General features: G+C 38.2%; 1 protein-coding gene across 2 annotated transcripts in view; it reads left to right on the top strand.

The window, feature by feature from the left end:
• Window positions 1-25745, top strand: part of SEMA3E (semaphorin 3E) — a 255930-nt gene extending 230185 nt beyond the window's left edge. For both annotated transcript variants that reach the window (XM_057304254.1, XM_026504656.4), the window contains exons 15-17: window positions 3305-3372; window positions 5323-5462; window positions 21819-25745. In XM_057304254.1, coding sequence (XP_057160237.1) covers window positions 3305-3372; window positions 5323-5462; window positions 21819-22271 — 661 coding nt within the window. In that variant the 3' untranslated portion in view covers window positions 22272-25745. The remainder of the gene's footprint in view (window positions 1-3304; window positions 3373-5322; window positions 5463-21818) is intronic.
• Window positions 25746-27616: the final 1871 nt, after the last annotated feature.

The following is a 27616-nucleotide window of genomic DNA, read 5'->3' as shown; positions in this document are numbered from 1 at the left end:
GTTAATTTGATGTTAGCTAATTTGACGTTCTTACCAGTGAGAACTTAAAGTATGTAATAGGCGAATAGTGAAAAGATCCTTTGAGAGGATACTTGTTAACTAAATAACTCACCAACTGTTTTCAAGAATCAAGCAAATTGATTTTGTACAAATCCTTGTTGATATTTAAAAATACCTCTGGAAGAATATGGCCATGTTACTATGTAAAAATACTGTTCAGTGATTTATTCACCCATTATGCCAGCTGCTGTACAAGGTGCAAGGAGGATGAAGAAGCGGTCAATACTCCCTGGCTATACGAAATCAGAACCTAAAGTGGAAAATGTAATTGTAAATAAGGATGATAGTAGGTGACTGCTGAGCACTTACTACATATAAGGTACTGGACTAAGCACTGTACACATTATACATTATTTAATTCTCAAAACAACCCAACCTTTGAGCTCAGTCTCGTAGGTAGAAATATAAGAAGTTCCAGTTAAAGGAAATTGTACAAAAGGCATAAAATGTTCGGGGAAAACCATGTAGTTCCGGAGTAAAGTAGCTAGTTCTAAGGGTGGAAAGGTAATTTCACCCAAAATAATTAAATGAATTATTTTGTTATTAGCAACAATAACAATGTTTGCAAGCCGTGTATCGAATACTTATGAATAACAAGGTTTTGTTTTAGGTACGCAGTAGGGGTGATGAATTCTAACTGAACAGTTCCCATAGCTAAATACTTCTTGATCCATGATGCTTCTTATTAAAGTATACATCCACAGGCTTGATAATACATTTATAAAGGGTGGACAAAACGTTATTTAGTAAAAGTCGAACGAATGAGCAAGATCTTAGGAAGGAGCGCAGTGCTCAAGTCAGGAGTGGTGCTCATAAATGAATGAGTTCAGTTGAGTGACATGTAATGGAGATCTTTCAGTGGGGTCAGATTCTTTTGAACCATCACCCACCCCTGGAGGAGAACTTTTTGGATGGGTTCCAGCACATGAGGAGAAAATAGTTTGCTTTTACAGCAGATCATTTTTTCTTCAGACCTGACTAGCAGCAGAAATTGAAAACTGGTCATTAAAATAAATACTTTTCTGTTCACAGAGTGAAAATGAGTCAACAGAGGAAAAACATTAATTCGCAATCCAAACCCACTTGTTTAAAATAGTCTTCCAAAATACACTATAATTTATAGAGCTAAGTCTTTTACTTCCCCTGGCTCTTGTATTTTGTCTATTTCCGGTGTTCTCTTAAAAAGTTTCTAAGTAGCAAGAGATAGAAGAAAAAGAGACAACTTTGAGAATAAAAGGCAACTTTGATTAACCTTTCTCAAACTCGTGAACATTTATAGTCTTTTTAAAATGCCGAGATAAGGACAGTTACACAAAGATAGTATAAAATGAACTGAAACCTTGGGGGATGGGATAGCATTCTTTTTAAATGCATGTTTTCATGATTCTCAACACAGTCTTTGCGTTATTATTCACATTGCAAAATTTTGCGTTATTATTCACATCGCGTACCTAGAATTATCTGATTGCACCTCCCTTTATTCTCACATCACTCGTGTAATAAACCTGATAGAACCTTTCTGCAGAGTAGAAACTGTTCCCCATTTCCTTGATTTACCCCTGCTCCATTATTCACTGCTCAGCAGACTGGATTCCCAATACCAGTGCAATACTTAGTGAAGTAAGGAATCCACAGAGCAGTTTACTTCGCATCTAGAGCTGCTGTCAGTTCTATATAGCTGTGCACATGCTAGTATAAAATAATATAGGAGCATAAAAGTTTTTATTTTTGCTCCTTTTTTGTCATTCTTTTTTCAATTTAACCCAATAGATTGATTCATACAGCAGTTTCAATCTGAACTTAATAAAATCCCAGGTTTCTAAAGTCTTCAAATCTACAATCTCTGTATTTTAAAAAACCAAGCTTTTCACATAGGTCATAATTAAAAATTTATTGCAAATATGCATCTGCCCTAGCTTTCAGTACAAGGAAATACTTAAACCATTGTTTTTTTAAGTATTGAGCTGTTAACTAGGATGTGAACTCACATGTGAGAGAGCATTCCATCTCTTGAAATGATGTTCCATTATCATTATTTGGAGGCAATTAGGAGAGCCTAGAATGAAAAAAAAAAATTGAGACTAGGATAAATTTTAGATGTCCATTAGACCAACTTTATTTTACAAAGGAGGACAGAAAGAACCAAGCAAGAGAGAAGATATGTATGAGATCAGACGGCACGTGAGTGATGGCATTGGAATTTGAATCTGGGTCCCTTTTCCAGATTTTATCATTGCATATGGTTAAAGCATTTCATTGTCACTTTGGAAGCCTCGCCATCTCTCTCTGGGGTGAAACTTCTGCTTTGCCTTCTGTTTTTTCCTCAATCTTGAAGAAATGCCATGATTTAGAAAAGCAAGGGGTATTTTCTGCCTTTATGTAATACTTCTATTTTTATCTCTAATCTGAATTAATATGCTGAAGATTTTGATCTTAGAATTTCAGTGCTAATAATGATAATTTCTGTTGTCTAATCCTTTCAGAAAGGTGCTTACGAATTTAAAACAAGATCTGTACTATAGGATTTTTTTTCCCATGGATGAAGAATGTTGTTATTTTTCATTTATATATCTAAGCAAGCTATAAAATATAAAAACACACTAGAAGTGATCCTAAATCTAACAGGCAGTCTTGCCATACAACCTGTTAAGTATGTATAACGCACGATCACATGGAATAGAGGCATATAATATCTACAGATAGTATCTGAATAAAAGAGTAAGTTGAATACATTATTAGTTTCTCTTTATTGCCAACTGTGTACTATGTGACTATCATGGCTATAGAGCAAAATACTTGGATTCAAATACTTTTACACTTTTTGCATGCACCTCATTATATATAGGAGTTTTATCATTTTTATTCCAATAAATAGTCTGCCTTGAATCCCACAATTCCTGCACACCTCCCTTACCACCCCAAACACCCATTTGAAACAGAAGAATTCTTACTGCACTAGATTTTTAAACAAAATATAAAGAGAGCTTTCTTAAATTATGTCAGGATCCAGAATTCAAACTTATGTGAACACTTAAAGAAGAGTTGTATGTAGATCTTACCCATTGAATAACATTCAGGGGAAATATGGGAGACTATGAAACTTGAATTTTATCCTTGTTTTGTATGACAGATCAATTTTTTTCAGTAGCAGAATACTACTTGAGTCTTTAATGCAGTTGGCTGCATTTTAAAGTCTGGAAAATTGAAATCTGACCATCTCCTAAATACATCTACTTTCTTGCAGGCGGTTCCGCAGACAAGATGTTCGGCACGGGAACGCCGCTCAGCAATGCTTTGGACAGCAGTTCGTCGGTAATCCAGAGAAAATCAATTGCTGTGGGTTACTCGGGGTGTACAGTGAAGATAAGCTGCAGACCTCTTAAAAGGGTCCTTGTTTTCTTTGTGGTTGATATAAACTAGAACAATGTTGCTTGAAAGTGTTCTTTTTTTTCTTCAACGTAGCTAAAATTTTATGGATTTTAACACCAAAGTTTTAATTATACGTGGACTTATAATTTTCCATTAATTGGGAAAATTAGTTCTGTATACCACCACGAAGAATTACTATTAGACCTCAGAAGAGGGGGATCTTAGAACAAGATGCCACCGTGATTTGTAGGACTTCTCTCCTCATCTCAGCACCAGAAATACCTTCACGATGTTATGCGACCTATGGCAATCTTATCAAGGGTGATCAAATTTGTAACAAGTCCGCCACTGAGCTCTGGGGTAGAATAAAGTGAAAAACCTTAAGTCTTCCACAAGAGTAGGGAAGCCGAGAGCTCCAGTTAATGGAGCAGATGTGAGTAAGCGGTCTGATGGGTAGAGGATGAGAGGAGATTTCAGCTTCAGCAAATGTAAGGAAGTCACATAACACAGAAGACCATGGTCCTGACTCTTCACACCATGTTGGTGTTTGGAACTGGCTGCGATTGGTGTCCCCAGTTTCACAAGGAGGTACCAGGGAAATGAAGCATCGTGACTAGGAGACCAGGAGTGCTTATGTACAATCCACAGTTGCACAGCATCAGTTCACTAGACCCAAGGCTGACTGAGCATTTGGTGCAGGACATAAGCCTCAGAGAACATTGGCTAAAGGAAAGCAGGATCTTAATCTAGGAGAATTTAAGTGTCAGTTTTGAAAGTGAGGAGGACTCAGGCACAAGGGAAAAAATCCCAGGTTCTAGTTACTGAATCTGATAATGGTTGAAACAACAATGAATACATCTACTTTTTTTTTTTTTAAGATTTTATTTATTTATTTGAGAAATAGCGAGCAAGAGCACAAGCTGGAGGAGGGGCAGAGGCAGAGCAGAGAGCCCCATGTGGGGCTCGAACCTGGAACCCCGGGACCCTGGGATCATGACCTGAGCCGAAGGCAGCCACTTAACTGACTGGAGCCACCCAGGGGCCCCAACCACTTGCTTTTATTCCCCACTGCAGTTAAGTGGATTAGCCTGTATGCAAATTTGAGTTCAAGTCCAGTGAGAGCCTCTCTGGGCCAAGCTATGGATTATAATCAAGCTCTGGATCAGAAGTCTGTAGTTCAGTTTTGTACCCTTTTCTTACTGTAGGAACCCAGTAATTGGATAAGTGCAGTCCCTTGACAAGATCTCACTCACACTGGTGTTTATGTAGCACCATATCACCTTGATTTCTGCTTTGTGCTTTTGTTTTGTAACCATGAATTTACGTCTTACTTGAATGTTTGGTGCCCACCTTCTCTTGCCTGCTCTGTTGGTGGATATCGTTGCTGATTTTCCATGCATTTAACACTGATGCACCTTCTTACTGTCCTGACTGTCCTGCCCTTTGGACCCACACTCCCATTTATTTCTTTCTGGTCCTCTCCATAGCCTGCAGTACCTTTTAAAGCCTAGGTTTTGGTACGCCACTGTCTCTAAATATCTCCTTTAAACGACCCTGCATAGAAATTAGTAGTAAGTCATGAAGGATGCTCACTTTGCAGCAGGAATCTAAATGAAGAATCTCTTAGAAATATTATTTTCTGTAACGCCAGAGTGGCTCAGTCAGTTAGGCGTCTGCTTTCGGCTCAGGTCATGATCCTAGGGTTGGAGCCCCACATCCGGCTCCTTACTCAGCGGGAAGCCTGCTTCTCTCTGTGCCACCTGCTCCCCCTGCTTGTGCTCTGTCTCTGTCTCTCTCTCTCTCTCTCTCTCTGGCAAATAAATAAATAAAATCTTTTTAAAATACTCTTTACTGATAAATATCAAAGTCTTAAGGTTAATGTTTATATTGTAGGGGATGCTTTGGATAAGACTGAAGAGCGACTGGCCTACGGCATAGAGAACAACAGTACTTTGCTGGAATGTACTCCACGATCTTTGCAAGCAGAAGTTATCTGGTTTGTACAGAAAGGACGGGAAGCAAGAAAAGAGGAGGTAATTCATAGCTGCACATTCATGCCGTGCTGTCTTGCATATGGTGTGTGATTAGTAAATGGATGATGATTTATTTGGTGTTTAAAAATCAGTCTATTGTGCTATACGTGTGTTATTTAAAAAGTGGATTTATTATGTGTGATTTATATATATAAAAAATTTTAAATACACACAGATTTCTATATATATAATTTATATGTGCTATAAAAATCTGCATATAAATTTTTATATGTATAAATATACATATAAAGACATAAATATATACATATATAAAATATATATGCAAAAATTAAATACAAAATACATATATACACATAAATTATATGTGCATGTATGTGTGTATATATAAATTTGGATTCCAAAAATTGGATTTTTATTCAGTAGGTACTCATAGCTTCATGATTTTAATATCATGTTGTCAAAATGATTGTCTTAAATTATATCACCCAAGGCAATGTTCTAGAAAAATAACAAATTTAACCACCATTAACACATTTACCTTAGACATATAGATTAAATAGAGTTAAAACAACAGCAGCAACATTAAGCCAATCTTTTGATAAAGCAGTTGAGTCATATATGAAACATTGCCACAGGGGTTCCGTTAGTGCCCTTGGGAACAAAAGAAAGGCAAACAAAGGTTTGTTTGTGCTTTTAAGTAGATTTATTGGTGGAGATTATATTTCTATTATCATCTAAATATGAAGGAGAAATCACTTGTGCTTCTTTTATAGATGGAAGAATAGGAAGCATTTAAAGCACACAGAAGGGATAGCCTGGAGGCAGTTACTGGATGATCTTTTTATGAGAGTCTAGGGATCTGGTTGTATATTGGCCAAGGTCAAGGGCATGAAGCAGTTAGTAAAGGCAGGTAAAACATTATGGATGCTAATGTGGGCTTTGAACTCAGTTTTCACAAAAGTGGATTTATAAAAATAGAAAGAATGAAATTTGGTTTAAAGGGAAATAGATCTTGGTGACTGCTAGCAAATGTTTCTTGGTAAAAAGAATGTTGCAAATTGAGTAAGGGAAAGAAATGTTAGACGCCTGCTTTAAGACCCAGGGAAGAGCTAGTAGGTACACAGTGGGTAGAGAGGGAATCAATGAAGCCATCAACTATAGACTCCAAATGTAGAGCCCACTGACTTTTTAGGCCTTTTTTTCCCTAGCCTATTGTGAAACTAAAAATGCAGCATATTTTTGGTCCAAAATCATACAGTATATTCTGGGAGAGGATTAAATTTGTAAATCCTAGGTTCCTGGAATAGTTATTAGAGAGGAAGGCATTCAACAAGGCTGTTAGAGATAATCTAGAAAGGCAATCAAGGACAGGAAAATTCTCCTAAATTTTCATGACGTCATAAGAATAAACATGTGTCCAAAAAGGTTACAGCATATTGCACTAAAGTACATTGTTGATTTAGTACTAAAGTATTTTCCATTCCACAAATCTGATGTGAAATTGATTTTTAAATTCCGTCATAACTCACTTGGCAGGAGAGGACCTGGGAATATTCTATAGCTCCTCTCATTGAATGGCTTCAGAAGACAGAGAAGTCATTCTTTCATCAGTGGTTTTCTTCCCTCACTATGTTCTGGTTCTAATTTGGAAGTCACTATAATCTGCCTCATTTGGAAATCTTTACCAAATCATTTTGACATGCTGCATCCATCAGTGTTCAATTATAAGCTTCTTTCTCCTATTGTTGATATAATCTGCTTCTCCTTTCCCCAAATTTTAGTTTCTGTTTTTCACATTTCCATGACTGATACATTTACTGATACTTGAAATTTTGAATTTGCTCCATGCATTGGGTGTCAGCATCATACAGTCCTTGGTTTCTACAGACATAGCGATATATATTGATTTAGTCACAATCTAGAAGAAAACACCGAATTGCTGACTTTAAAAAAAAGTGTGTTTGCTGAACGCACAGAACAGAATGACTTTGTGTGTCCTTTTGAGTTTGTTTTAAAGTCCTTTTAGAGTCTTTTTTGGAGCTTTTAGAGTTTTTTTTTTTTTTAAGATCATTTTATTATAGTTACTTTGGACAGAGAATTATTTTATTATCAAATCTTGACCATTGTATAAGATATTGAAGTTCATCTACTCAAGTACATTTCTTACCTCGTATGAAATGCTTTTAGAGTCCCCCTGACAGTAGCCAGCAAGATTCATCACAGACACTTCAAGCCGTAAGTCATTGATTTGTAGTCAGACCATAGCCTTTGTAAAAAATTTTGATTGTCACACACACACACACACATTTTTGAGTCTGGGACTTTTGCCTGCAAATCCAAACTCAGCTCCCTGGAGTTCTCTGGAAACCACATATTCAGGTGAATAACATTTTGCTCAGATAAAGCTTTTGAAATGTTTTGTAGCTGAATTGCTAGGAAGCATCTGTAAATTCAGTTATCTAGTTTCTCAACTGGGTTACTGCTCTTCTCTGGAATAGGCACTTTATGGTCTCCTGCTTTCTTAAATACCACGTATGAAACACAATCTCTGTACATTTTACTAATTCCGTAAATGTTTTTTTGGAAGCTGGTTTGCAGGTAATTCTTAAGCGAGTATTTTCCCTCGGCTCAGTGGGCTCAGTTCGGGTGTGCGTCACTTCTCGTGATAGCCGGACGGGCAGGATTTTAATCGAGGGGACTTTATAGGTGAGGCTGTTCTTCACTGTGCGTCTGCCACACAGAGAAACCACAGCAGTGGTAGGGGCCTTACCTCACTGTTCTCACATCTCACAGATGCACATTCGAGGTCGTGGACCTCTTCTTACGAATGTGGACGACAGTCTGTGACAGACTCAAGGTGTGAACTCAGATATTCCTGACTCCAAAGCTGAGCTGCTTCATGTGTTTTCATTATCTAAGTACTGAGGATTTTGCTGTGTGCATATTATAGAATATACCATTTCATTCTAAAACATGATTTATAGGTGACATAATTGAGACACAGAATGTTTAATAACTTCCCTGGTTACTGACAGCTAGCAAAGTCGACTCAAATCCACGTGTCTGTGTTCTCTCTACTAAACCACACAGCCTTCTGAAATCGGAACCCTAAATACAGTTTCAGATGCTTTGGGACATGTAGCAAATAGAAAACCATTTATAGCCGAAGTTCGGGAATTTGACTTCTGAAAAATGGTCCTGATAGCTGCTTGATTCTTATCTATATTCTTTTCATCAGACTTCAGTGAAGCATGCTGCTGCAGCCTTGTGGGCAAGAAAAGTAGTTAAGAACCGCCAGTAATTTGAACAGTTCCCACTCTAAGCCCTGATACCGTGAATCCTTATTATACAAGGTATATATCAGTGTGTTTCCATTCTCAGTTGCCCTTTCAGGCTTCTACTTTCTGAGAGTAGAAGAAGGATTCTGTATCAAATTAAATGTTTTCTCTCATTTCAGCCTATGTAGATAGAAAACCAAGAGCACTCTACCTTGTTTTCTTGGGTTTTTAACCAAAATAATGCTTCATTAATTCTTTTGCAACTTATCTATTGAGGACCTGTTTTCATAGAACCTGTATTTTGGGGAACAGAGGAAGATGATGGTGTTAGTGAAAATAATAGTACAACTAAATATAAGAACCATATTTAATGTATCAGATGATGATGAGAAGAAAAGTACAAGAGAGATTACAGGGAGAGATTGCAGTTTTAAAGGGATGTTCATGGAGAGTCTTACTAAGAGGGTCACCAACTCAGTGACATTTGAAAAGGACTTGAAAGAACTGAGGTAGTAGGCCGTATGCTAGTGTTGGAGAACTTTCTGGAGAGTGAGAACAGTAGATGTAAATGAAGGCCCTTAAGATGGGAGTGCATCAGATATATGCAAGGAACACTAGAGTGAAGGGTGGTGTGACTGGAAGGGAATGAGCAATGGGACACTAATAAACTGTGAGTCAAAGAGTGAGAGAAAGGGCCAGCCCATGCAGGGCTTTGTAGGCCCTTCTAAAGGGCTTTGGTGTTTGCTCTGAATTAAGTGGATAACCATTGGGTAGTTTCCAGAAGAGCCATGACATGATCAAAATTTGGTTGTAAAAGGATCTATTAAGAATATAGTATGTGGAGGTGGGGAGAAAGGCAGAAGCAGGTGATCACTGAGATGATAGGGACATAAATCTTTATGTTCACTGATACAGCATTAATTCTGTATGTGCCCTTTACCTTCAAGGTCAAATAATGTGCATGTGACTGCCTCAAACACATAACAACAATGTAATTTGCATATGCTGTCTGTTCTTATTGAGAATCGTGAAGGCTGTTTAACTTCTCAGGTGGAATACTTTTTCAACCTTCTGGTCTGGTCTCTGTTTAAATGTCTGCAGTTAGTGTTTTGAAGACAATAAATACTCAGAGAGTACATTAGTAGGTCGTGTGTAAATCATAGCCTTAGCCCTTTAGAAGCCTATAGTCTTAGAGTGAAAACAAGAATGTAAACAGATAATTCTAATATATTCTGTTCATTAAAGCTGTGTTGAAACTTCAAGAAAAGAGAAGTGTCCACCAACAGGTTGGGTGTGGAGGTTGAATGACGGACGGTCAGGAAGAGATTCAAGGCACAGGTGACACATGAGTCATGTCTTCCTGGATGAGTAGAAGTTAACTACCAGAAAAGGCGATAAGCACATGTGTGGGGACGAGAAAACAACATGGTATGTGTAGATCCGTGGCCGGAAATGAGGAAGCAGAAATGAGTGGCTAGATCAAGGGACCACTTCACTTTATTTATAAACCATGAGAACAACTTAGACAACTGTTTAGACACATCACTCTGGAAACTTGCATAGAGGCTTTGAGGATAAGCAGGTGTCAAAAAGATTATGTAAGAGGGTATTTCTCTGGGCCGCCTGGGTGGCTCAGTCCTTAAGCATCTGCCTTTGGCTCAGGGTGTGATCCCAGCATTCTGGGATCGAGCCCCATATCAGGCTTCTCCGCTGGGAGCCTGCTTCTTCCTCTCCCACTCCCCCTGCTGTGTTCCATCTCTCTCTCTGGCTGTCTCTCTCTCTGTCAAATGAATAAATAAAATCTTAAAAAAAAAAAAAAGAGGGTATTTCACTTGTCAAGTGGAAGATTTTTGACTGGAACTAAACACTGGTAGTAGGGGGGAAAGACAGTTTTCATTTTTATGAGATAACATGGAGTGCATTTAATTTTTGAGATAAAAGACTGCAATCAGAAATGATTCACATGTTCTTGGTTTGGGTATTTGTGTAGTTGCTGGTGTGGTAACATGATCTACAGGGAGGGATAGAAGGTGTAGGAGGAAGACGTTGAGTTCGTTTCTGGCCATGTTGAACTGGGATCTCCTGTAAAGCATTTAGTTGGAGCTTTCCTTAGTTGGAGCTTTCCTTTGGTAAATGTATGTTCAGGAATATAAAATTCAAAATAAAGATCTGGAATGGCAAGAGATATGTGAGAGACGTCAGCAGAGAGGTAGTAATTAAATTGATGGAGTAAAAGTAAGAACAGTATAGCAGCAATCAGTACTTACATATCACTTACTGTATGCCAGGCACTGTCCTAACAGTTTTAAGTACACTGATACTTTTAAGCCTCGCAACAGCCTTATGAAATAGATACTATTATTGTCCGCACTTAATAGATAAAGAAACCAAAGCACAAAGAGATCGAGTTATTTGCACAGTATCCCAGAGCTTTGAAATCAGTCTGAATTCGAGACCAGATACTCTGGTTTCAATTCTAGGCCCTCAGTCACAGTGTCATGGTGCCTCCAACTGCCGTAGCTTACCTTGGAGAATGAGTAAATAAGAAGCAGGGTGAACCCAGCCTAGAAGCAAAGGGGAAAGAAACCCCATCTAAGGAAAAATCAGAGACAAATTCCAAAAGATAAAGTGAAAACAGAAAAACAAATGTGATTATAGTTTGCATCCATTTAGGGCCTACTGTGTGCCCTGTGCTGTTCTAAGTGCCTTATGTGTAGTAACTTATTTAAAACCTATAACAGTTCTCTGAAGTAGTTAGTAGTACTGTGCGCCTCACAGAGATGAGGTTAAGTAACCGATGCCAAGGGCGACACTGGTGCGTACCTCCAGAGTAGTATAGCTTAAGTCAGTCGACACTGTGGAGTGTGGGGAGCACGAAATAATTGATCTCAGGGAAGAGGAACTGGATAAGGGTAAAGTCATAAACCGTTTGAAGTTTTCAGGAAATATGTTCCCAGTGTCCCCTGAGAATGTACTCAGTGGAATGGTTAAGCTAGGAGCCATCTAGCCATCGGTTAAGTGATGAATGAGGCTATGGGGAATTAGAAACAGCTAGTGTAGTGTGTTTTACCTAAAGGTTTGAATGAGAAAGAGAGGTCAACAGAGGGAGATAAGACTAGAGAAAGCTTGTGGGGTTTTTTGACTTAAGAAAAAAGGCGACTTAGTCATGTTTATAGACAAGTTGAAGCAAGAAGCCATCAAGAGGAGAATGTACAGCTAACTGATGAAACAAGATAAAGAGCTTATGAGAGAGATCCTAGTTATAGACAAAAGGGGTGAGTTTCAAGAAGGAAGAAAAAAACCCCTCATTGTCTGAATTGGGAAAAAAGAAAAAGATTTTATGAATGTGGATGAGGAAGAAGATTTCAAACACAAAATCCAACTTAGCTGTTCCAAATTCCTTATCTATAATTATTTAAATTTAGAATACCAGTTCAAATCTTCCTTATCTACATAGGATATATAAATTATGTTTTTGTGATTGCAGAGGACAAAACTGTTATAAACATAACTAAATCACCTAAAGTGATACACCCTAGTTTATGAATTCTCCATTCCATGTACTTGAATTTATAAGCTTCCAAAATAGCAAAAGTTTAATCTTGAGTAACATCCAAAGGAAAGGAATTCATACTTGTTCGGACACTTGGTTGGATGATTGAAGTATTTCTCTCTGCATTTCTCTTTCTCCAAAATGCAGAAGAACTACATTTTAAAACTCAAGTAAATGAGGGAAAATGTACATGTGTATTTATTGCTTGGATTTAAATGTTTCTTAGTTCACTGTGTGTACTTCTTACTTATCATGGTAAAGAAAACCGTAGTTTCTTCAAGCTACTCAGAAGATTAGTAAATAACTATTTATCTTAATTATAATACCCATTTTGAATGTTGTGAGTTTGGAGTATATGTTTTAACCTGAAAATAGAGTATTTCATTGAACCTAACAATGATTTAAAGCAGAAGTTGGCAGACTACAGCTTGAAGGCCAAATCTGGCCCTCCACCTCTTTTGTAAATAAAATTTTACTTGAAAACTGCCACGCCCATTTGTTTACCTAGCGTCTGTGGATGTTTCCATCCTATAACCACAAAGTTGAGTAGTTGTAAGAGAGACCGTATGACCTGCCAAGCCAAAAACCTTTACTGTATGGCTCTCTACAGGAAGCTTGTTGGCCTCTGATTTAAGGTAGAGTGAAGCTTTATTAAATGAGTGGTATTGTGAAAAATATCTCTGTATTTTGGAAGGAAAAAAAAATTTTTCATGAATAACCAAGCCCTCACTTTGTGCTGAGCATTATAATTTCATTGGAATGAGTTTTCAGTAAACCCAAGCAATATGAATAGTTTCTTAGAGTGTGTTCTTTTGGACTTAATTCTTTAGTCCTTTACTGACAAAACCAACGTGTATCCCAAAGACACTGTAAACAAGGTTCAGTTCCAGGAAGGAGTTGAATTAACATTCGCAAATCCCCAGTGCGAAAATTGGGGGGCAATCCCAAAAAACATAAAATATTCTCCAAAGTGATATAAGCAGGCGAGCAAGTTGCTAGTCCATAAGACCAGCATCACACTTTAGCCTTTGGTAGCATGGAAGTTTCGTTTTCCCCTTGATCCTCATTGATCTTTCCATTGTGGATTCTTTATTTAAGGGACAATATTTTTGTGTGTGCTTGTGTGTCTTAAAGTATCTCAGTTTAAAATAGCTGATTGTATGCATTGTATAGACTGCTTAAATGCACAGATGTGCTTGTTTATCATAGAAAATCCTAGAGAGAATGTAAGTTGACATCAAAACTCTAAGACTTCAATTTCAACCCAGTCTCTTAATTCTTTTTTAACTGGATGCCAGAAGTTGTCACTTTCAACTCTGCTCTCAGACCACCTACTAAGTAGGATGAATTCATCAAAGTCATTTAAATACTGTTGAGAAATCTAAGAAGCATGGTTAACTTATCAATCAGCAGTGCCTTCCAGATAACTCAGAGTTCATTGCATCCATGCAGAATTTGTACAGTTTTACATAAAACATAATTTTATTGATGATTCTCAATGCATTGTGGAGACAGCTTCTCTTGTAAAAGCAAGAGAAAAATGGAGTATATAAGTTACATCTCTTCATGTTGCAGATTTATTATGTCATCAAAGCTAGGAGAATTACGAAATAAAATCTCATCCTTATTCTACCATGTTGTTTGCTAGATGACCTGTATTTTCTTGACCTTCCCAATGCTAACCCATGACAGGAAGCCTAAGGGATCAATGACAGCCAGAAGTTTACAATATTGTCTTTATACACATGTACTGAAAGCATGAGGTTTGCTCCACATGGATATTATTTGTTTTTCTTGTTGTCATAACATGAAGTGCATGAACTCTGCCTCATTTGAAACATCTGCTTAGTACTTTCGATGTTTCTATTTCAGCCTTTAAAAAACTCCACTCATCTTTTCTAAACGAACAGTTCTTTACAAGTAGGTATTCATAATTTACATTTTCCATCTTGACAAGCATATGTTTTTAATGTCATTTGCCCCATATTTTAGTTCTGGAATAATTAGCAGTATAGCCCATTAATTTCATTTTTTTCCCTCACAGTTCCTGTAAGTGGAAAATACAGAGCAATGTTTTGGTCATAAGAATAGAAGTGGGAAGTGGATCTAGTCATTTAGATAGAACTCTCTTTGGTTAATTTTCCAAGAGAATACTGACCATCTTTGAAAATTAAATATGCATTTCCAGGTCTGTGGAATCAGATACAGACCTGTGTTTTATCCCACTAAGATCACGCTGGGCAATCTGATTGTAAACAAAGTAACGTGGCAACTCCGCAAGCCCAGTGTCAGACACATGGTGGACATTCAGTAGTATCAAAAATGTGAATTCCCTTCACTCTTTAATTCCCTTTATTCCAGGATAAATTATAGTTCCTACAGTCTTATAGATAATAAAAAACTGTACTTCTGCATGAATATGTATCCACACAGAACTGTGTATCCATACCACGTGGTGTTAGTCCCTCATCTAGAGGGACTAGCTCATATTGAACTGTACTTGGGCATCTTGTCTTGACCTTGAGATGTGACCTTAAGAAAGTGTACTTAGTGTAGTGCGATTGTTAGGTTGCCTGTATCATTTTATGAAAACACAGAAGAGATTTTTTTTCCCCCTCAGCTTCAGTGCCAGGGTTAGATATGCTTGTCATAAAGAGTAACTTTATTTTTATTACAATAATTTTTTTTGAGTGTAGTCGACACATCATGTTACATTATTTTCAGGTGTACAGCATAGTGATTCAACTTCTGTAGACACTATGCTGTGCTCACCACAAGTGTAGCTGCCCTCTGTCACCAGACAAGGCGATTACAGTATCATTGGCTATATTCCCTGCGATAAGGAATAATTTTTTTTAAATATACATTAGAGTCATTTGGGCCTTAGAATTTAGCATGCTTTCCTCTTTCTTTCAGTCACTAGATAATTTAGTGTTGACCTTGTACTCCAAATATAGTAGTTGTTCAGTACCTTATAGTATGCATTTTTGTGTTCAAACATTATCTTTCTTTCATCCCCTCCTCTTATTTTCCCTTTATCCTGATAATCCTGGTTGTCTTTGCTATGGAAATTTTAAATAAAACATGACCCTTACGTAGCTGTTTGTGTATTTTGCAGCATTATTTCTAAAATCCTATGATTAATGGGATACTAGAGCTTGAACAGATCAGTTTATTGGTTGCCAAGCCAAGATAATCATTATAGGCATATTACTTAGTTCACAGCACGTCGTCATAATGGGTTCGCACAAATCTCCTTTCTTGTTTGACTTCATTTTTCCTGGACCACCTTTCTCCACTTTCATCTTTGCTTCCCCGTATGCATGCACTGTGATGACTGGAGTAAGTCCAATGCTGCATCATCTGTACTGTATTGAACAAGTATATAACATTTTGAGGACGCATGAGCTGCAAAGATAAATCTGTTGAGTTCTAGATCTTCTTCTGCTTCTCTTTATAATTCAACACTGCGTTTTTATGGTTCATCACTGTGGCTGTGCGTGTGTCTATTTCATTGTTCCTGACTGCAACTTAGCATCCCATGGCATGGATTCATTGCTCTTGATTGCTCCATCCTCCTCAGAGTGAACCAAGAGTGTCATTAATTCCCACTACCACATCTTTAATGATCATCTCTTCAAGTAACCTCTTACAGATCTGAATGCAAATCTCTGCGTTCTTATCTTGTGACATCCTTCATTTCTGCAATTTTGTCAGCTCGCTTTTCAGAATTTTGGCAACATCTGTGCTCTCAAAGTGGTTTATATGGGTTCCCATTTTTCCATATTCTCACCAGTGTTTGGTATTTCCTAATTTTGGCTGTCTTGCTGGTAGAAGGTGGTGTCTTGTTTACATTTGTATTTCTAAAATTGCTAGTAAGATTGAACATTAACTTGCATACTTATTAGACATTTGGGTTTCTCCTTTTCTGATTTACTTACCTATTGATATTTTTTCCTGATTTTTCTCTTTTATTTTTTGTTTTCTTGACTTTCAAGAGTTCTTTACATCTTCTAGTATTAGTTTGTTCTTGAATGTAAATGTTCCAAATTTCCTCTTTGATATAGTTGATGTTTCTCAATATAACATTTTTTCACAGTATGATTTTGAGTTATTATTTATAATAACTTTCTTCTCAGCATCTTCTTGTATTAGAAAAAGGTTTTCCACTTTTGGATCTTTAATTAATCTGAAGTATATATACAACTTGAATTCTTTCTATATAGTGTAATAGGCTTCCCTAAGTGAGCTCTTAAGTAATTCACCCTGTTCCCATTGGGCATTCATCTCGATCATAAAGCAGGTTCACATTGGAAAGTGCTTTTATAAAAAGATTTTTACTTTTATGCTGTTATGTATGATACATTTTCTGGAAGTCAAACGATTTTTTGTGTGTGCTGAAGGTAGGCCAGATAAATATATAAATTGTTGGTCTTTATTGCTTGACTAAAACTAATTTAAGTGTTAAATATATTCTGAAAGAAACCAGTTCAAGGCCTACGTCTTTCCTTTTCCTATGAAAAGCAAGCATGGACCCAGATGGTTGATGCACATGGAAATCACTGCTTCTTCCTGACCAGCTTCCAGATGTGCTGGTTCTTTGTTCAATTACTTTTTTTTTTTTATTTGACATTACAAAACATACTGAATCAATCTCTATAACTCAGAATATTAAAACCATTTTCAGTAAGAAATGCTGTATTTTTGTAGATTGCCTGTAAGAATATTTGATAAAGTGATGTATTATGTATCATCTTCTTGACCAAGGAAATCGGGTCTGCAGACGTAGGGAAAGCACAGCTGATGAAAACAATTGTGTAATCAAGATTTGCTGCTCAAGGCGCCCATGTGGACTAAAGATTAAATCATGGAAGGACTTCAAATACAAATTTCTAAGTCACTTTTATTTTTAGGTATTCATAGACTACGGAAGATACATTTAACTTTCAAGGTGATTTAACGTACGTAGTGTACGGCCATCCAGATTTCGGAGTTAAAACGTCTTTTATTACTGAAATTTCTAACTCACTGTAACCAGGAAGGGAAACCTACATTCTGAGACAGACGCTATCTCTAACATGCAAATAATTGATGGAGGACAGTTCCCATTGGAATTGTCACGCTTCCATGTCTTTGAACTCGTCTGGACTGCATATACACACAATGCAGTATTTCTCAAATTGGGTTTCTGAGTTTGAAAGAAATACCTGCTTGGGGGGGAGGGGGGAAGCACTACTAACCCAGTGGCCAAGGATTTGTGTTTATTTTCATTTTTGCCTTTTGTTTTATTTTAAAACATTTTCATAAACTGGTTGGTATATGCCAGAAACTATGCTAGATGAGTTTCATATTTTCTTATTTTCCCTCCAAAGGGAAGAATAGTAGGGAGAAAACAGAGGACCTTATTCAGTGAGGGTGTTTGTATGCAGATTCTTTCCAGGTGAAGACAGTGTCCTAGAAATGCTTTTCCTTATGTATCTGTGAAGCCTAGCCCTTTCAGTAGTTACTGACAGCTCCTGAAATCATGCTCGCTTCCACCCTGTTCAAATCATTACTGGATTTACATACAAAAGGTGAATAACTTCTAGACATACCTTTATTGGGATACCCCATGGCCTTGCATTCTTGTCCACTCTGAACAAATTAATATGTTCTCATTTTCACTGAGCACTCTACTCACTCTGGAATACTCAGTATAATTAAAAGATAGGCCTTTGCTCTTAACGAAACTTACAGTTAAAGAGATGAAACTTGCATAGCAAAATTATTTGACAAGAAATATAAATACCAGCTGTGTGCTACAAATGTGGATGCTATTGAGTTATTAAAAAGAAGAAGAAGAAAAAGAGATCTTTAGGGCTGAAAAGAAAGTATTCATTAAGAAGTGAAAGTGTAAGCTTGGAAAGAAATTTCTTAAAAATGGTTTGGTGGACCCCGTAGAAAGGAGTTCACTAACAGAAAGGAAGAATAAGGAAGAATAAGGACCAAAATAAGCCATGTAAGTGAGAGGGAAAGTGGCAACACAAGGGACCAGGAAAGGAAGGAGATCTGAAAAGGAAGACTTGACTCTGGTATTTGTTCAGGCTGTCCCCACCATCTGCCCTTGAAACTGAAACAGTGTCTTAGGCTGCTAGTGCGACTTGTCTTAAAATATTTGTGAAATGTTCACAAGAATGAAACAAGGAATGCATTCTTTATGCCTGTAATTTTCATTCAAATATAGAAACAAATTTACAAATAAGATACAAACAAGTCTATGCATCATTTAAATCTTTATTTAATGTGATAATTTTTTGCACTGAAATAAGGCATCTGCATGAACATAACATGGAACACAGATTACCACATCCATGTACACATGTGTATGAGACATCTGCCTGCAGCATTTGGTGCCATGTGCTGACTCAGTCCCCCTACCACTCTATACAAGTGACTTCAAAACTTTTTATGTACATTACTGCATAGGGATGATGTTTGGTTTTCATTTGGCTGGAATGTATCATTAACATACTACATCCATCTTTGTTCTTAGCAGCTGGAAACCGTTAAAGCTTTGAAAATGGTTCAGAGTCTATGGTAAACACCAATACTAACGATGAAGTTGATCTTCCCCATGATCCCAAATATAGTTTATTAATTTACATGATTATCATGAAAATTAAACACAATAATCTAAGAAGACTTTACAGAATACTCATTTATCTCCATCCAGAAATGTACCTATTCTCCCAACCCTATGAGAAGCACTAGAGTATGCTATTTGGGGGTACGGATTTAGAAAGGCAGGATCTGGTTAACTGAACACTTCTTACCTGCTTGGGCAAGCAATAGAATCTAGATAAAGGAGCATGACAAAAGGAGAAGCAGAGTAAAATAGTACCAATTTATTGAAAGAAAGGGGGAGAGGTATCAGTCGAAAGAAAAATATTTGAAGGACTTGGGGTTTTTTGCAGGTAATGTTGCTTGCTCAGTTGACAAAGGTTAGCAGGTGACATGGTAATAAGGGCAGCAGGACACCCTTACAGGGCTGTGAGGGAAGCACATTTGAAGAGATACTGTTTTAATTCAGCCTTTTCCAATATGGAACCAGCAATAGGGAAGTCTCTCCAGACAGGTACAACAGTCTAGGTCGTGAAACAGAATCAAGCTGGGCATAATAGCAGACAAAAAAAGAAGGAAGATTTGGGAGGAGTCTACCATGAGGTAAGGTCGAAGAATCAGTCACAAAGTATGAGAATCTAACATTGTGGGAAAATAGTGAAATGGAATGAATGTTTCCCACCATCAGCACAGAAGAAATGCTGATGGGAATTTGTGATGTAGTGGATATGAGAGCGTAATAACGAGTAAGAAGTAGAACAACACATGAGGATAGAGGGACTAGAAGAAGAATAATCTAATTGTCAGGAATATGGAAGTTCATAAGGGGGGAGTGCAGTTTGTAAGGAGAGACGCTGGATTGTAAATAATGAAGGATCACGTAAGTTTCGGTCAGTGTTTGTAATTAACAGCAACACAGAACAATGGATGATCTCTGTGTAAGATACACCCTCTTAGGGAAGCTGATTGAAATGGAAATAGAAGTTACCAAATGAATGCAAGTAAAACATGAGATCAGGGAAGGGTGGAGGATTGTGCCTTAGAGGGAAGGAGAAATCTACGGAAGAGACCAAGAAGAGAACCAGAACAGTAAAATGGCGTGTACCAGACGGGGAAAAAAAGGTTTTAGGAGGTGGGTCCCTCTATGTCACATGGAGCCACGGGTTTAGAAAACAATCGAGGCTGAGCTTCAGAGTCAGAATCATCCAAGACGTGATAAGTTTACAGAGAAAGTGGTGGTGAACATGAGCAGGGACACCAAGTCCTTTGAGTTCCTGTCTGTGACACGTGTCCGGGATGCCTTGTCAGCAAGACCTGTCAGCAGATAAGCGGTTGTTTGATGCAGTGACGATGGTTTGGGTTTGACTGCTCTTCCTGCTTCCTCACGAGCGAACTTCTTGAGTTAATGGCTCTAGTACTCTGAAAAGTCAAGGGTCCTGCCAAGTCAAGGGAAGCCCCTGTCAAGGATTTGTGGAGCCCCTTCAACTGTGTCGCTCTGAAGATGCTGAGTAATTAATTTACCCTACATGGCTGGGAAAAAACCCTCTGAGAGCCTCATAATTTATCTTAACCTGCCTGCGTGAGATGCATTCTCTTACTACCCCGCCAGTGCCGTTTGCCACGATTCACAAATTCTGTAATTACATGCACTCCTGTGTAGCACACGCTGCAACTCCAGACATGCCAGATCTGATTAGGGCTCGGGAGAGCTGGACCCAGCAGGCCCACCAGGACCTGCCCCCGGGACCGCAGCATGCTTGCCTTCACGGCCTTGACTGCCAGCGCGGTTGTGGTGCTTAGTCGGCCGCTTTTATATCGGCAAAGGTGAATATCGCTTTCATTTTGTATTCTCAAGGGCGAAGTTAGCCAGTCTAGTGGGACTCACCTTTGTAGCCCCCAGGGTGTGATCCTAGGCCCTCCGAAAACACGTCCCAGTTTGTTTTTAGCTGGAGGGCTGTATATAGGAAAGGGCGAGGTAAGTACTGGTAGCACTGTGCAAAGTTCTCACTGAAGTTATTTTATTTAAATTTCACAACAGTCGTTCAAGTGCCAGTAGGCTTGTCTCCATTTTTATGAAGAAAACTAAGAGAATATATGTAAATGCCCTAGATCGCACAATTAGTAGACACCGGTGCCGGTGTTTGAATCTAGCTTTGTCTGATGTCAAATCAGACTCACTGTTTATCATATGAGCCGTATTTATCAAAAGCCTTACTGTGCGCTTCTTACCTTGAATTGTATTTATTCATAGAAGTAATGTGCATAATTCATTATGTCACAGACGTAAAAAGATATTTGAGCACTGGTTATGTGCAATCTTAATATTTACTGGAGGGTAAGATTCTTCAGAGGAGATTATGAATTTTTCTTGCTTATTTTTAAGTCTCTCTTAAATAGAAAGCCTTGTCGAAATAGAAGGAATGTTCACTTCATTAATGAATGGGTGATTTTTTTTTTCTTTCTTCAAGATTGAAGGTATCCCTGATCTCTTAACAGAGGTCCTTATAGAGACACTGGTCTTTATGATCTGGAAGGAGTAAGAACCACTCAACTAATAGTGTGAAAAATGGCATTTTTGCTGTCTGCTAAGAAAAAGTTAAATGCACTTAACAGATCTTCGTTTCACTCTGACTTTGAGTGCTATACTGAGCTAGATGGTTTTTTCTAATGATTCATTGAAAGCATTGGGGAGAAACCTCTCTCATTCTGCTCTTAACAATATTGATGTGAAATGACCTCAAAATCATCAATATGAAATGATCTCAAATGTAAATAAGCTCAACATACACACACCTGATTTAATTTGTCCTCGCTTGCTCGCTCACTCAGATGCATCTATGACTCAGGATTTCATCATGGGAGAACAAAAATTTAAAAGGATTCAAGATAGATAGTGAAAGGGTTTACAGGTTGGTGTTCTCTCCTGGATATACTCCAGTGCCATTAATGTTCTTGTTCTTGCAGGTGAAGACAGACGACAGAGTGGTTAAGATGGACCTCGGTTTACTCTTCCTCAGGGTGCGCAGAATGGACGCTGGGACCTATTTTTGCCAGACAGTAGAGCACGGTTTTGTCCATACCGTCCGTAAAATTATCCTGGAGGTAGTGGAAGAGGAGAGAGTAGAGGAGATGTTTCACAAAGACTATGAGGAGGACGGGCCTCACAAGACGCCCTGTCCTGCCCAGAGTAGCGTCCCACATGGGGCAAAACCCTGGTACAAGGAATTCTTGCAGCTGATCGGTTATAGCAACTTCCAGAGAGTGGAAGAATACTGTGAAAAGGTATGGTGCACGGACAAGAAGAGGAGAAAGCTTAAAATGTCGCCTTCCAAGTGGAAATACGCCAACCCACAGGAAAAGAAGCTGCGTGCCAAAGCCGAGCACTACCGCCTGCCCAGACACACGCTGGACTCCTGATGGGGTGAAACCGGCGACTGGCTTCCCCGAAACCGAAGCACAGCCGCGACGGCGAAGAGAAACCATTCAGCCTCTTGGTATAGCTTAAAACATTTCTGTAACGCAGAAGTGACTGTGAAGGTATTATGATAAATTATTCTACATACTCATTTGACTGGTTAAAAATCTCGTATAATTCACTAATTTTTCTAAACAAGCATATTCCTCGGTGGCTTCCCACTATATTTACCAAAAAGTGACCATAGCTGTAGTTTTGAGTACTTGGCTTCTTTTCCTTGGCAATTATTATTTTACCCTTGGACAACTTAGGATTATTGGAATATGGATGAAAAATTAGAGATTTTAATAAGCATGGAAAAAATGAAAATATATATTTTAATCTTTCTGAATTCAGAATATCAAATACTTTAACGTTCTCATATGAACTGTCTGTACTTTTTAAGAATTCTTGTCTTAGTATCTAACCTATGTGTTTTATGAAGCAGGTGTGTTGTAATTATTGTAAATCATGAAAGAAAAATTGTGGTCACCTTGAGGCTCGTGCCCTTCATAAAACATTCATTCAACCCCATTCACTACAGTTACGTTTCATGATGAAAACACGTCCTTTCAATTTCACTCCACTGCATAAAGAATGAAGTTAAGGTAACTTATTTAAAAAAAAAAAAAAGCCAAAAAAAAAGATGAAGTTACAGTTAGACGTCTAACTGGAAAATGTTTTTGCTGCCCTCTTGTGGTAGAAAAAGTTTATTATCTTTTTTCTCTTTTCACAGATTGTCCAGTGAAGATTAGAAAGCAGTTTGTTAATACATCTTGTCCATTTTCAGAAATGAAACCTTATAAAAATGTCTTTATGTCATGCTTTAAGGTGGAGATAATGTGTTTATGAATAACTTATTACCTCACAAGCCAAAAATGAAGATAACAGCACCGAAGCTCTATTAAAACTTAAATTTTATGACTTCTAAATGATCTTCCCTAAAATATAAAAGATACTCCAGAAACATACGTTTACTATTTTTAAAATGTTAAAAGAGTTTGCTCTCGGATATCAAATTTTCCTATTTTATGTTAATAAGAAAATTGTTTCATGAGTTCACTTAACTATCGAGATGCCTAGAGCACTTTTCCCTTTATAAGTAGTATCAAAAGTTTTTATTTCTGAGAATGCTTATTTCTTGATGTCTTTCCTTCTCCTTTTTAGTTAGCGATTACTTTTCTAAATTATGAAATTTTGTTGAGATTTCTCATTTAAATAAAAATTAAAAGCAAGTGAATTACACATGAAAACAATTATGAATATTTATTTAAATGTTAACTTTAAATATTCAGTTCAATTTTCAAAGTTTGCTTATGGGGTACATAATTAAGAAAGTTCAAGTGTTGATGTAATGGCTTGCAATTTCATTCGAAAATTAAGAAACACACAAATGTTTTTAAAAAGTTCATTTGTTAAGCCACCAAGCTCCAGAAGGTCTAAAGGGTAAAATATTTTGAAAATTAACATTCTCTGAAAAGCCCAGTTGCTGTTTGCCCATGAATCCACTGGAGGTCATTGCTGCCCACCAAAATTAACTGAAAACAGCATATTTATCAGTAAAATCCTGCCCAATGTGGAGAGAGAGAACCATAACCACGGATCACAGGGTCTTTAGCAAAGTTTATGTCTGAAACACTCAAAGTGAACAGAAAAGTCAATAAAGCACAATTTATTGAAAATATTCTTCCATTATCCAAGAAAAGGGAAAGCAGGACTTTTTCTCTTGTATTCAAATCTTTTTGTTAAGTAAGGCAGACAGTGCCTGTGTTCGTTGTTGCTGTTTTAATCCTGAGACATGCACAAGCAGTTGGTAACAGTGATCTCAGTCGTGAGCTCAGATATTTGCTAACTGAAGAGATAAGACGGAGAATAACATTTTTATGATATAAGTCTTAAGAATTAAATATGCCTTGAAGCTGTTTAAGTAAAGTGAGATGACTAGTAAGAGGGGGAGCTTTTTAAAATGTTAATTTGAGAAAAGCCTGAAAAATTTTAGAGGACTCAAGTCCACGATTTAGAGAGAGCACTGAATTTTCGTATCTATACACTTTTTCCCATTTGCTCAGTCTCTCCGCCTTTAGCTACCTGCAAGACAAGGAGGAATTAAGAGTCTGCCTGACCCACCACATTTTCCCCAGTCATAGATAGAGCTGGGGAAGAGAAATCCTGCCCTCTAGGGACAAACAGTAACCACCCATCCCAGATTCAAAGAAGCACCTCCATGTAGGATCGTCTCATGCTTCTTCGGACCTCCGCTGTGTTCTCCTCTGTGAAGGGAGAGGTCCTGGGAATAGAACGAGCCTTGATAGAAAACAGTGTACATCTCCTCTTTCAGTCCTTCGTCACCCCTACTGAGCTAGAGATGCGGATTTGTTAGCGAGGAGGATTGCAACTTGAAGAGGTTTTGCTTCAGAAATTGTGAGGTCTCTTCTGTGTCTAACATTCTACATTGCTTTTTTTTTTTCCCTTTGTGTTTATTGCTGAATATTTCAGTGCAAAGCTATTAACTTGGAGAAACAGGGATTCAAATGGAAATAAACACTAAGAAGAGCTTTAGGGAAAGGGAATAGAAAGTCTTTGCCTGTTTAGTAAATGGCAGTTCTGTATATACTTTAGAGGTTTTTCTTTGCCCAAATTAGTTACACGCTTAGGATGTCTTTATTGAGTGTTTAATATTTGCTATAGGGTGTGGGGCTTTGTAAATCTTCATAGCGACTCTGAACATTTGTAAAATTTGTAAAATACAGTAATAGTTCTGCGTGTTGGTGTTAAGCATGAAGCAAACACAGCAGCTGTTGTCCTTAAAAATGAGTTGTCTTCAGCCTGCCGGATACACTAAGAAAACTGCTGGGGCTGGGGTAGATGCTTGAGCCCCCAGGACAGAGCGCCACAGCCGTGCTGATGATCAGGAGCCCGTGTTCTCGTTCTTACAGCAGAGCATCGCATCTGAGTTACTTTTTCAAGAACAGTGCTCATTTTTCAGGCCAACAACTGTTGCCTTTGACTCAGTTATAAATAATAGACTTTCCACGAACACCATTTTGATTGTAGTGTGTTATTTAAGCTGATATGTTTATTTTTTCTTGGGAAGAGAGCGTTAAATTTTGGCTTTCGTTAGGATTCAATGTGTTTTGTTTATGTTTAAATGGCTTAGTTACAAGCTAGAGTACTATATTGGGGCGGGGCGGGGGCGGTCTTGCCTTTCTGCCTCCCTTTTATTTGCCTGGGTCCAAAACAGCATGTGCTTTCGTAGTTCTTGTCACCGATGTAAGCCGTGAGACTGACCATCTAGCAGGAAGGTCCAAACACCATTGCCTGTGCGTCTCTCCGACTATGGTGTGGATCTGCCCTGCATCCTTCGCCTCTATCGTTATGTACAATTTCTGTTTAGTTCAACTTAGATGCTAAAGAAATAAATATTTGCTAAACCCTTACATGCTGTCCGAGGAGTGTTTTCTACGGTCCTGCCAGTTAACCTCCAAAGCTGCGTCGTGTCAGAGCCCGCATACAGACACACCATGCCAGACTAGTGGTGGTTTTCTTTAAGAAGTTAGAAAAGCATTCAATCCCCTTTCCTTAGAAATTCGTAAGTTGACTTCCTTAAGGCGGAAAACGTCCACTCATCTTATTCCCTTGCAGCATTTGGCTTTATTTTTGCCACATCATGTTCCTAGGACCAGCCTCCAGCGACTCCTTTCAGAGCTGCAGTATCCAGATAAGAGATAGGGGTGATGAATGCTTTTGAAATGGTAACTAGTAGGATGTTGACAATTTTGCAGCCTCAACATCCACCTTAATATATGCAAATTGCTGCTTTCTCTGCTATTCTGTTAGACCTCAGAGAGGTCATTTAAAAAATGAGATTTGGGGGTGTCTGGGTGGCACAGCGGTTAAGCGTCTGCCTTCGTCGGCTCAGGGTGTGATCCCGGCATTCTGGTATCTTTCTGGGATCGAGCCCCACATCGGGCTCCTCCGCTAGGAGCCTGCTTCTTCCTCTCCCACTCCCCCTGCTTGTGTTCCCTCTCTCGCTGGCTGTCTCCCTCTGTCAAATAAATAAATAAAATCTTTTAAAAAAAAATGAGATTTGGTGTTAAATGAATCTCTCTTTGGGAGTTTTTGTTTCCAGGGCAGATTTTGTTGTTTGGGTCAGTAATCATGTTTTAGAACAGGAATTTGGCAGGAGCTTCGGGATGGTGTTTCTGGCAGCTTTATGATATGACGATGCCATTAATGACACCTGTTTCCACTTGTTCCAGACTCGCGTTCCTATCTAATACGGGACCTACTTTAGGTAGTGCAGTGCCTGATGAACCCATTGAAACTGCTCTTTCAGTATTTACTCCGTCATTAGTCCAGGGAACGCAGAGAAACAGTGATGGTCACTAGGATTCTCTTGCTTGCTATTCAAGGGAACAAAAGCATGTGCACCCATTTTTTTATTCAAAGACTATATGCCAGGCACTGCGTCAGGTGTTTCCTAAAGTGCAGAAATGTTAAGAATGCCATTAAGTTACACGAATAAAGAAAAATTGAGTTGTATTTGTTCTGAGAACATGTTTACAGTTTTGATTGGAAAAATCCCAGATCCTATTTTTCATCTGATGCAAACTCGAAACACACTAAGCGTCCAGCTTTTAAAGTGTATTTCAAGTGTCTGGAACGTTGTGGAGTGTACTTCCAATTATGAATCTTGAGACTTCTGGTCAGAGTGGCTTTGAAAAGCACACTTGAATTTGGAGAAGCTGCAAAGATGGAGCAATGGTAGATGGTATGTGGAAAGAGAAAATAATTGAACAGAAAAGGGACAGTAAGAGGCAGCAGGAAGGTGGCTGTCTGCAAGACAGGAAGAGGGCTCTCACTAGGAACCAAACCAACCGGGACCTTACCTTGAACTTGGACTTCCCAGCCTCCAGAACTGTGAGAAGTAAATGCTTGCTGTTTCAGTCTGTGGTATTTGCTTACAGCAGCCTGACCGGACTAATACTTGAAGGAGAGCCGAGGAAGGTCAGCATAAACAGAAACATGCAAAATGAGCCTGTAGACAAATATCTCAAAACATCTGAAAAGATCTAAAGTTAAGTATACAACAATGTGTGGGAAAAGTGGCCTCTCAGCTGTGATGACTGCTGGCTTATACTTTCCAAATTGTAGGTGATTTCTTCTCTGTGGATCACAGTAGGTTTCTGGGGAAGGAGAAAAGAAAATGATAAACTCAACTTTCAACGAACAAAAGCTAGTGACAAGTAGAATGATCCCTGGGAGATTATTCTATGAATTCAATCTAATTTGAAAAAATAGTCAAAGA

This window comes from Ursus arctos, unplaced genomic scaffold (genome assembly GCF_023065955.2).
Source record: "Ursus arctos isolate Adak ecotype North America unplaced genomic scaffold, UrsArc2.0 scaffold_3, whole genome shotgun sequence".
In the NCBI taxonomy this organism is placed as follows: domain Eukaryota; kingdom Metazoa; phylum Chordata; class Mammalia; order Carnivora; family Ursidae; genus Ursus; species Ursus arctos.
This window is presented reverse-complemented; position numbering and strand designations above follow the sequence as displayed.